Source organism: Siphateles boraxobius, unplaced genomic scaffold, assembly GCF_051911475.1.
Source record: "Siphateles boraxobius isolate OS27281-9 unplaced genomic scaffold, OSU_SipBor_1 131, whole genome shotgun sequence".
In the NCBI taxonomy this organism is placed as follows: Eukaryota; Metazoa; Chordata; class Actinopteri; order Cypriniformes; family Leuciscidae; genus Siphateles; species Siphateles boraxobius.
Genome location: NW_027508735.1, coordinates 350,566 through 362,500, shown reverse-complemented (window position 1 = coordinate 362,500; position 11,935 = coordinate 350,566). Strand labels below are relative to the sequence as shown.

The window sequence follows — 11,935 nt, the reverse complement described above, 5'->3', positions numbered from 1 at the left end:
TCAGCATGAGAACAAGAGCAGAAACATGAACCCGTTCTCGTCGAGTGAAGCTTGTAAAACTACCGGAAGCGTTGTTTCTTCTGTCCACATTCTCCGGATCCAGTTCATCGTGACTCAGGAAATCCTGGATGCGCTTCAGAGACACGCTGGCCTGACCAAAGATTACACAACCATGAGTCGAGAAGTGTGACACAACTACACAACAACACAACAACACAACTACACAAGACATCAGAGAGATCATCTCCTTCCAGGAATATACTGTGGTGAATATTTCATAATCGTTTAAACAATCAGTACTGAGCATGCATGAATCTGCAATACACTTTCTAAAACTAGGTCAGTTCTGAATATATAACACGCGCACACACACACACACACACACACACACACACACACACACACACACACACACACACACACACACACACACACACACACACACACACACACACACACACACACACACACACACACACACACACACACACACACACACACACACATATATATAATCATGCTTTTTTTGAAGTAAGGCAAAATAATTCTCTGCCATCAATCATCTGTGAAATAAAGCTGTCAAAAAATTAAAAAACATAAGATTAAAAAAACATCAGATAAATATATATATATATATATACATATACAAAACATGCATACATATATCTTTTTATTTAAAAAATATAAAGGTTTTGTAACGTTATACACTACCATTCAAAAGAAATTTTATGGAAATTTTTTATTTGGAAATAAATAAATACTTTTATTCGGCAAAGACGCATTAAATTGATCAAAAGTGACAGTAAAGACATTTATAATGTTACAAAAGATTATATTTCAAATAAATGCTTATCTTTTGAACTTTTTATTCATCAAAGAATCCTGAAAAATAAAATGTATCACCGTTTCCACGAAGATATGAACTGTTTTCAACACTGATAATAATCATAAATGTTTCTTGAGCATCAAATATTCATATTATAGTGATTTCTGAAGGATCATGTGACACTGAAGACTGGAGTAATGATGCTGAAAATAATAATAATAATCATAAATAAGGAATAAATTACACTTTACTGTATATTCACATATTATATATTATAATAATATTTCACTGTTTTTACTGTATTTTACTGTACTTTTGATCAAATAAATGCAGCCTTGATTAGCAGAAGAGACATTTTTTAAAAAACATTATAAATCTGTTGAGTGTGTGTTAGTGCGTCTGTGACAGCTGTAAAGTTGTATTAAACGGTGACTCTCTGTAATATTGAGGTGAAGACGTGAAGGCTTACTTGTACGATGCTGCTGATGACTTGGGGGAGCATGTTCAACGGGAATCTCAGGATGTTGAACAGAGACAAGGACACGAAGGCCCTCTCCGCATCCAGGATGTTTGCTTCATCCACAGTCACATAGACAGCAAACGTGGTCAAGGCCACCTGAAGGACATCAAGAGCACAGCACACACTGATGACAGGTCACATCTACAGTTCAGCAACAAAAACATGTTTTTTCACGTACACTTTTGAGCATTAGTCATGTTTCCTACACATGATGACTAATGCAGTTTTGAAACATGAGCCGGCAACCTGACGCCTAGATAAGGATCTACAGCATACCAAAGATATTCTGCAAACATTCTGCATTTTCCTCACACTCTAAAAAATATTGGGTTCGTTTTTCTACAAAAATCCTGGGTTGAGCCTTTTGGGTTATTTTTTCAGTATTTGGGTAGTTTTTGTGTAACCCAGATGCTGGGTCAGACGTAACAACCCAGTGTTTGAGTTGTTTTTGTGTTACCCAGATCTTGGGTCAGAAGTAACAACCCAGTGTTTGAGTTGTTTTTGTGTTACCCAGATCTTGGGTCAGAAGTAACAACCCAGTGTTTGAGTTGTTTTTGTGTTACCCAGATCTTGGGTCAGACGTAACAACCCAGTGTTTGAGTTGTTTTTGTGTTACCCAGATCTTGGGTCATAAGTAACAACCCAGTGTTTGAGTTGTTTTTGTGTTACCCGGATCTTGGGTCAGAAGTAACAACCCAGTGTTTGAGTTGTTTTTGTGTTACCCAGATCCTGGGTCAGACGTAACAACCCAGTGTTTGAGTAGTTTTTGTGTAACCCAGATCTTGGGTCAGACGTAACAACCCAGTGTTTGAATTGTTTTTGTGTTACCCAGATCCTGGGTCAGACGTAACAACCCAGTGTTTGAGTTGTTTTTGTGTTACTCAGATCCTGGGTCAGACGTAACAACCCAGTGTTTGAGTAGTTTTTCTGTAACCCAGATCTTGGGTCAGATGTAACAACCCAGTGTTTGAGTAGTTTTTGTGTAACCCAGAACCTGGCTCAGACGTAACAACACAGTGTTTGAGTAGTCTTTGTGTTACCTAGAACCTGGGTCAGACGTAACAACCCAGTGTTTGAGTAGTTTTGTGTTACCCAGAACCTGGGTCAGACGTAACAACCCAGTATTTGAGTAGTTATTGTGTTACCCAGATCCAGGGTCAGAAGTAACAACCCAGTGTTTGAGTAGTTTTTGTGTAACCCATAACCTGGGTCAGACGTAACAACCCAGTGTTTGAGTAGTTTTTGTGTACCCAAAACCTGGGTCAGACGTAATAACCCAGTATTTGAGTAGTTTTTGTGTTACCCAGATCTTGGGTCAGAAGTAACAACATTTACATTTACATTTATTCATTTAGCTGACGCTTTTATCCAAAGCGACTTACAATTGCTATATATGTCAGAGGTCGCGCGCCTCTGGAGCAACTAGGGGTTAAGTGTCTTGCTCAGGGACACATTGGTGTCTCACAGTGGATTCAAACCCGGGTCTCTCACACCAAAGGCATGTGTCTTATCCACTTCGCCATCACCACCCCTCAACAACCCAGTGTTTGAGTAGTTTTTGTGTTACCCAGAACCTGGGTCAGACGTAACAACCCAGTTTTTGAGTAGTTTTGTGTTACCCAGAACCTGGGTCAGACGTAACAACCCAGTGTTTGAGTAGTTTTTGTGTTACCCAGATCCTGGGTCAGAAGTAACATCCCAAGGGTTGAGTTCCCTTTCAGTCGATAACGTCAGACGTAGTCGACAGTCGACTGAATTGGGATCACGCCAGGGAGCCTATTGTCTTCGAGTATTATTGAACGAGCCAATACACATTGGCGTGCGAGATCTGCATCTCACACTCCGCCCCGCAGCGCGGGTATAAATACGGAAGTAGATGCACGCACCATTTGCCTTTCGCTTCGGAGCCGAGCTTCATGTCTGGATCTGAAGAGTGTTGTTGTACAACAAGCGAGTGTGTCGGCGCTTCTTTGGGAAGTCTCTCCTGGTGTCAGTGTTTGCAGCGCGAGTGCAGCGGTGATCGCGAGCTTCAAGCTCTCAACTGCTATTCTCACAGCAACCAAGTTTCTGTTTGTGTTTGTTTGTCTGACGGTCGGTTGAGGGCGAGAAAGTGAGTGCTTCACTGACACAGGGTGCACCATTCCTGGTGTTAGTGTTGCCGCGGTCATTCCCCTGTGTGCTCCGGCACTGGTGAGAGTTTTTCACTTCCTAAAAGAGCAACACGGGTGCGTTTGCGTCTTTTTCAAGATGTCATTCCGCCCGTGCGTTTCTGGGTGCGGTCGTTCCCTGTCTCTCTCTGATGGTCACAATTGTTGTATCACGTGTTTGGGCTTACAGCACGCTGAGACAGCTTTTTTGGACAGCTCATGTTTTCACTTTGGGAACATGACTGTCGCAGTGTTGAGGGCGAGACTCGCCTTCGTTAAACGCGGAGAGCGAGTCCCCATTACCATGCCCCACCCTGCACGGGTGCTGTGTGGGATGGGTGACCGGAGGGTAGTGTTGGATGTCCCGCCCGGTAACCATTCTCTGTGGGCTCCTCACCCCTCCCTTCCACTGCTGCCATTGGAGCCTCCGGTGTTGTCCGCTGGTCCATCTGTAATGGGTCGGCCAGCGGTTTCACTCGGGGCTCCCCTGGAGGACAGGACGTCGATTGCAGCATCGGAGGGTGAGCTGACTTCTGGAGATGACGACTCGACTGCGTTGTCTCCCTCTGGGAGTTCAATGTTGCCAGAGCCGGATCCAGAATTGTCAGCTATGCTGAAACGGGCCGCCGAGGCTGTCGGGCTCGAGTGGAACCCTCCACCGTGTCCTGTTCAGTCTAGGTTGGATGATTGGTATCTCGGGGCGGGCCGTGCTGGTTCTCAGCCCGCCGCCCCAGTGCCCTTCTTTCCCGAAGTGCATGAAGAGCTTGCTTGGTCATGGACGGCACCTTTTACTGCTGAAAACGACTTAAGTAGTTCTTCCTCCCTCACTACCCTTGTCGGAGGAGCGGTGAAGGGTTATGAGGCTATCCCTCCAGTGGAGCGGTCTGTTGCGACTCACTATCAGAGCTTACAGAGCTTGCGGGCAAGCCGCTTCCTCTTTGCATGCCTTGGCGTTGTTGCAGGTCTACCAGGCCAAGACACTCATGTACATGCACGAGGGTAGTTTAGACCGGGCGCTCATGAGTGAGCTCCGCACTGCCATTGACCTCGCCCTCCGGGGTACGAGTGTCGCGGCATGTGCGGTCGGTCTAGCGATGTCCACCTTGGTGGTTCAGGAACGCCATCGTTGGCTCAGCCTGGTTGAGGTGGCGGATGCGGACAAGGTTCGGTTCTTGGACTCCCCAATTTCCCAGGTTGGGTTGTTCGGCGACGCGGTGGAGAGCTGCGCCCAACAGTTCTCTGCCACCCAGGTTCGGACGGAGGCTCCCCGACACACCCTATCCCGGCGGCCCGCTGTTGCCTCCACCCTGCCGCCGGTGATAGTCCCTCCGCCCGTTAGTCGCAGAGGGCGTCCCCCTGCCGCTGCCTCCGGTTCCGCGGGGTCTCCGCAACAGCCTTCACCCAGGCCCCAGCGTAGAACCAGCAGCAGGCAGGCCGCCCGGTCTGTCTCAGTCACTGCCCAGCCAGGGGGCGAGTGTCAGAAGCATTCCTGAGACAGGCCACCCAGGGATGGGGGGACTAGCTCTTCAGATGGTTACCGTTCCACCATTGGCTCTCCGGAGTCCAGTGGTACCCAAATTGTCAAAAGAGCGAATTTCTCTGTCCCTGGGCCCCAAGAGGGCGAGGCTGGCGGTTTGCGACCCTGTGGAACAGCCTTGCTCCCCCCAGCCCCCTCTTGTTCGCCAGCCGGCAACACGATGCGTTCGAGGACCCGGTCATCCGCTTTCTCATCCATCCTCTGTTACCCCGTGGAGACAGGTAAGTGCAGCACGGCTCACTCAGACCCCGCTTCGGGCCGCCCACGGGCCTTCCGAGCCGGGTCCCTGTCCTCCACCTCGCTGCCCCACCCCAGGTATGCCTGTGGTGCCTCTGGTCCCCCTGGTCCGGTTCGTCGAGGCCTGGAAAGTTCTCTAGAACCCCGTCCAGCTGGCTCCTCCGTACCATCAGGCTCGGCTACACGATTCAGTTCCGCCGGAGTCCGCCCAGGTACAGTGGCATTCGCCACACTTCGGTGTCGAGCAAATCTGCTCCTGTCAAGCGCGGAGATCGCTGTCCTGCTGGCGAAGGACGCGATAGAGCCGCTGTCTGTAGCCGATATGAAGACCGGCTTTTACAGCCCGTACTTCATTATACCCAAGAAAGGTGGTGGGTTACGACCAATCTTGGATCTGCGAGCCCTGAACCGGGCCCTCCACAAGCTCCCGTTCAGAATGCTAACGAAGAAACGCATCTTCCAAGGTGTCCGTCCCCAAGATTGGTTTGCAGCGATAGACTTGAAAGACGCGTACTTTCATGTCTCCATCCTGCCGCGACAGAGGCCATTCCTGCGTTTCGCGTTCGAGGGTCAGGCGTATCAGTACAAAGTCCTACCCTTCGGGCTGGCCCTGTCACCCCGTGTCTTTACGAAGGTCGCGGAGGCAGCCCTCGCTCCCATGAGCGTGCGTGGCATTCGCATTCTCAACTATCTCGACGACTGGCTGATACTAGCGCAGTCTCGGGAGCAGTTATGCAAACACAGGGATTTGCTGCTCCAGCACATCAGCCAGTTGGGTCTTCAGGTCAACTGGGAGAAGAGCAAACTCGCCCCCGTGCAGAGGATCTCTTTTCTCGGTTTGGAGCTGGACTCGGTCCAACAAACGGTGCGCCTCACAGAGAATCACGCCCGGTCGGTGCTGAACTGCCTGAATCTTATCAAGAGCAGTACAGTAGTTTTTCTGAAACAATTTCAGAGGCTCCTGGGGCATATGGCAGCCGCAGCCGCAGTTACGCCGCTCGGCCTGCTTCATATGAGACCACTCCAGCACTGGCTTTGCGACCGAGTCCCGAGGTGGGCGTGGCAGAGAGGCATGCTCCGTGTGAAAATCACCCCGGCCTGCCTCCAAACCCTCAGCCCGTGGTCGGACCTTTCGTTTCTCCGGGCCGGTGTGTCCCTAGAACAAGTGTCCAGGCATGATGTGGTTTCCACAGACGCCTCCAACACCGGCTGGGGGGCCACGTACAACGGGCATGCAGTAGCTGGCACCTGGACGGGGTCCCACCTGCATTGGCACATCAACTGCCTCGAGTTGTTAGCAGTGCTCCTTGCTTTGAGACGCCTCAAGACGACGCTGCTCGGCAAGCATGTACTGGTCCGTACGGACAACACTGCGACCGTTGCGTACATCAACCGCCAAGGTGATCTACGTTCCCGTCGCATGTCTCAACTCGCCCGCCAACTCCTCCTATGGAGTCAGAAGCATCTGAGGTCGCTTCGTGCCATTAACATCCCTGGCCTGCTCAATCGTGCCGCCGACGAGCTCTCACGACAGATTGTGGCCTCCGGAGAATGGCGACTCCATCCCCAGGCGGTCCAGCTGATATGGGACCACTTCGGGGCCGCACAGATAGATCTGTTTGCCTCTCCGGACTCGTCCCATTGCCAGTTGTTTTATTCCCGCACCGAGGGGACCCTCGGCACGGATGCACTGGCTCACAGCTGGCTCCGAGGCCTCCGCAAGTATGCGTTTCCCCCAGTGAGCCTTATGGCACAACTACTGTGCAAAGTCAGGGAGGAAGAGGAGCAGGTTCTGCTAGTTGGCCCTTATTGGCCCAACCGAACCTGGTTCCCTGAACTTTTCTCCTCTCGACAGCTCCTCCCTGGCCCATTCCTCTGAGAGAGGACCTACTCTCTCAGGGACGGGGCATCATATGGCAACCGCGTCCAGACTGTTGGAGACTCCATGTGTGGTCCCTGGACGGGACGCGGAGGTTCTAGGTAATCTACCACAGGCAGTCGTATATACCATCACTTCAGCGAGAGCTCCCTCTACGAGGCTCGCTTACTCCCTGAAGTGGAACCTGTTTGTTGAGTGGTGTGCTTCTCACAGAGAAGACCCCCGAAGGTGTTCGATCATTTCCGTGCTTTCTTTCCTGCAAGAGGCTTTGGAGCGTCGGCTGTCCCCCTCCACCCTCAAAGTGTATGTTGCCGCTATTGCCGCACATCACGATGCAGTAGACGGGAAATCCCTGGGGAAGCATGATCTGATCGTCAGGTTCCTGAGGGGAGCGGGGAGATTGAATCCGCCTCGCCCCCCCCTCTATACCCTCTTGGGACTTATCTCTGGTGCTAATCGCACTGCAGAGACCGCCCTTCGAGCCTTTGCAGGTAGCAGAGTTAAAAATTCTGTCCCAAAAGACAGTCCTCCTGCTTGCTTTGGCCTCCATCAAGAGGGTAGGGGACCTGCACGCATTTTCGGTCAGCTAATCGTGCCTGGAATTCGGGCCGGCTAACTCTCATGTTATCCTGAGACCCCGGCCTGGATATGTTCCCAAGGTTCCTACCACCCCTTTCGGGCCCAGGTGGTGAACCTGCAAGAGCTGCCCCCGGAGGAGGCAGACCCAGTCCTGGCTTTTCTCTGCCCCGTTCGCGCTCTGCGCTTATACGTGGACAGAACGCAAAGCTTTAGGACCTCAGAGCAGCTCTTCGTCTGTTACGGAGATCAGCGGAAGGGAAAAGCTGTCTCCAAGCAGAGGTTGGCCCACTGGATAGTGGATGCCATCATCTTGGCGTATGAGTCCCAAGGTGAACCCTGTCCCCCCGGACTGCGAGCTCACTCCACAAGGAGTGTTGCCGCTTCTTGGGCGTTGGCGCAGGGTGCCTCGCTGACAGATGTCTGTAGAGCTGCGGGCTGGGCGACACCTAATACGTTTGCTAGATTCTATAGCCTACGTGTCGAACCGGTTGCTTCCCGGGTGCTCTCTTCTCATAGAAGCCAGTAACACCGTGAGCCCCGGTTCAGTGACGGCTTGCTGCGCCATTCCCCTCCTACGGACCGGATACATGCGCCATTTTCGCTCCAGTTGAATTCCCTTATCCGGAACCTGTTGAGCTCCTCCGCACCCCTACAACGTCGGACGTGGCGGAACGTCCGGTGTTAGGCCTACCACTCGTATGCAGTGTGGAACCCGTGTTAGGCTGGGTCCATATGTTGCGGTCCCTACGGCGACCCCATATGTGTATTCTTCCACGATACGGCTCCCCAAGGTGAGCCCGTGTCTTTTCCTTGGCAGAGTCCTGCCGTCACTGTAAATCGGTGTTGTCTCCCCCCTCTCTAGGCTGGAGCCACCCCAGTGACATTCCATATGTTATACTGCCGGTCGTCCGGCCAGTTCATATGCGTATTCCCCCCCCCCCCTTTCGGGTTGGTTGGGCTTCCGCAGCGTCCCTTCCTTCCGATGTTGGGCACGCTTTCCCAGTGTTACCAAGTCTAACTGAGTGGGTCTTGTGGAACAGCAGCGACTTCCTGGCCTAAGCCCTGTCCTTTTCCGCTAAAACGTCGGGAGGATCAGAAGGCTTTTGTCTAGGCACTTGAAGGTGGCAGCATTGGTGGTGTGTTCAAAGGTTGATCCCAATTCAGTCGACCGTCGACTACGTCTGACGTTATCGACTGAAAGGGAACGTCCTGGTTGCGTATGCAACCCACCGTTCCCTGAAGGAGGGAACGGCGGACGTAGTCCCCTTGCCACTACCGCTGGACCACCGCTGACTCCGAGTTACGCTCGGCTCCTCAGCGAAAAGCAAATGGTGCGTGCACCTACTTCCGTATTTCACCTAAATGAGTGTTGCAGCAATCTTTTCACGTGACAGAAACTTGGAAGCCTGATGCCTTGCATAAAATTTTAGGATTTTATTCAAAAAGAGACAGAATAAATAGGCCACGTATGATGTTAAAATATGTTCTCAGAACTGTACACTGATTGTTTATGGACAGGTTCTGGAGTCACAGTATATTTCTGCATCAGAAGTGTGGACATATTTCTTTCGTAAGTTAGAAGTCCCTCCGCTGAACACGAGGTCCAGTGCCGTTACGGTGGGAAAAGGACAACAGAGACTAGTCCACTACACTTGAATTACTTCTCAATGTTTAATTTTTACTTTGAATATTTGTTAAACGAGCTTAAATGTTGCCAATATGTATTAAAAATGATATAAAATATACTATACTGTAAAATATGATTGAAAATAAAGGAATTATCATTCAAACAACAGTGGTTGTTTCGAGTATTTTCATTTTTAGAGGTAATTCGTAGACATTAATTCATGTATGAAGAAAAAAATAAAGGTATCATAGTAAAAATGATCCAACTATGCTAGGTTAAATCAGCCCATTATTTTGGGTTAATTAAACAACCCATTTTGCTGGGTAAAATTAACCCAACATGTGTTCTGTCCTATATTTACCCAGCCCTTGGGTTGAAAATAAGGATGCACAATATATCGAAATTATCGAAATATCGCAAATGTATATATATATATATATATATCGATATGCATATCGCAACAGCTTGCAATAACTGGGTCATGAACAAAAGACAGAGAAAATCACTCACTGCTCTCGGCTGAATAACTTTTGTAGCTTTAATAAAAACCAGTATATATTTAATTAATACAGTGAAAACTATGCAGTGTTTTATTTTTACATTTGATTATTCAGTTTCTGTAGTTAAATAATCCTAATGTAGGATAACCTGAAAGATTAGGTTTACACTAATGTTAAAATAACACTTCTTATTCACTGATGTTCACTTTCAGAAGCTGTAGTGATGTTTTCTTGTCACAAAAATAATGTGAAACACGTATGTAGGTTATATATTTTTAAATATATTTTAAAGATAATTTATGTTTATTTTACTAAGTTATATTAAGTAAGGTTAAGCATTATCGTATGGCACATAGACTGTAAAATAAAGATGGGCGACGCCCCTTCGCTCTCTTCCATTGGCGAGAAGTGAAGCCGCCATTGTCCCGATATGGCGCTGACATCTTGGGACTTGAGTCTGCGCAGTTGCGATTTCGGGACCAGACATGCGCTGTAGTGAGCAGGAAGTAAAGCTGCGAAATCAACGTCCCGCTCTGGTCCCGCCCTCACTCGCGCTGAATCAATCGTAAGCACGCGTCTCTGCTGCAGAACATCCCATTATGTCGGTGGGAAATAATTAATTATAGAAATTTAGATATTAAATTTAAAGCTCCAATCCCGAAAAAAAGTCTGTTGTTGCTTCAGTGACTACTTCGCTCAGAGAACCTTTCAATCACAGCTGTCAATCATGTACGCCACAGCGCCGTTTTTATAGCATCAAATAACTAACTAAAACTAACTTATTTTAAAAACAAACACTTGAAATTACATCAGCGTGATGAAAACTACAGTAAATGACAGAAACTATCTTTGGAAAAAAGATATGTGAAGTGTAATTTAATTGTATAGTTGGTCTCACGTCCCATTGAATAACATGGGGAGGTGGGGTTTATGAGCTATACTAGGACCGGCCACCGGGGGGCGATCGAGCCGCTTTGGCTTCAGGGCTTGTGCGGCACGCTTGGTATCGCATATCGAATATCGCATTTTTCTTCAATATCGTGCAGCCCTAGTTGAAAACAAGCACATTTATTTTTTTAACGCAGAGTGCACACACACACACACACACACAGGTTCAGGGGTAGCGGAGTGTTACCAGGAAGGGCGCGCTGGTCCAGGCCATGGTGGACAGAGCGCTTAGGTAGGCCGTCTTCTTCAGCACATTCAGCTCCTTCTGCCGGATCTGCAGGATCTTCTCCGAGAAGGAGTTTTCCCAGGCGTAGAGCTTCAACACCTTGATGCCGTTGAGGATCTCGTTCATCAGCTTGATGCGGTCGTCCTTGTGTTTCATCTGCTCCACCTGTGCACAGCATCACTCACACGCTCTTACTGCCTCCAGGGATATTCTTTATATATATTGTTCATTTTCATTTAAATTAAAGTTTTTGTAATTTTTTGTGCATTTTTGTCATTTTCATTAGTCATATTTTTAAATTATGTTTATGTAGATTTTATTATTTTTTATTTCAGTACATCAAGTTCAAAAAAAAAAAAAATGTATTTTATTTTATTACAATCAACATTTATTTTGTACAGCGGTGTTATTTTAGTGTCATTGAGACATTATTATAGCTTTTATTAATATTTTAAATTCAATTTTATTGTTTTGTATTACATTTTTATTTCAGTATAACTCTTAATAATTTTGTTGTGCATTTTTGTAATTTTTATTAGTTTTTTAATGTCTATATATATATATATATATATATATATATATATATATTATTAATTTTATTTCAGTTTAGTTTTTTATATTTTGAATTTATTTGAATGTTTCATTTTAATTTCAGATAAAGTTGTATAAATTTTGTTGTGCATTTTTTTCTTCTTTTTTTTCTATATAGTTTTAATTAATATTTTAAATTAGTTTATTTATTTTTCCATTTCAGTTTCAGTGCATTTTTGTATTTTCTATTAGCTTTTGTTTTCTTAATGTTTGTATGATTTTTATTTATCCATTTTTCCTTTTCATTTTAATATAAGTTAAAGTTTTAGTAAATTTGTTGTGCATTCTTATAGTTTTTATTCTGTTTTTTATGTCTAT

At 47.1% G+C, this 11,935-nt stretch overlaps 1 protein-coding gene across 4 annotated transcripts in view; it reads right to left on the bottom strand.

Moving 5' to 3' along the window:
- Nucleotides 1-11,935, bottom strand: part of LOC143737934 (ATP-binding cassette sub-family C member 3-like) — a 138,869-nt gene that overhangs the window by 58,412 nt on the left and 68,522 nt on the right. For all 4 annotated transcript variants that reach the window (XR_013203779.1, XR_013203780.1, XM_077229737.1 and 1 more), the window contains exons 12-14: nt 10,988-11,191; nt 1,296-1,442; nt 64-151 (exon numbers count right to left, since the gene is read on the bottom strand). Coding sequence is in view for 2 of the 4 variants with exons in the window: in XM_077229737.1 (XP_077085852.1) it covers nt 64-151; nt 1,296-1,442; nt 10,988-11,191 (439 nt within the window). In the remaining 2 variants the exon portion in view is untranslated. The remainder of the gene's footprint in view (nt 1-63; nt 152-1,295; nt 1,443-10,987; nt 11,192-11,935) is intronic.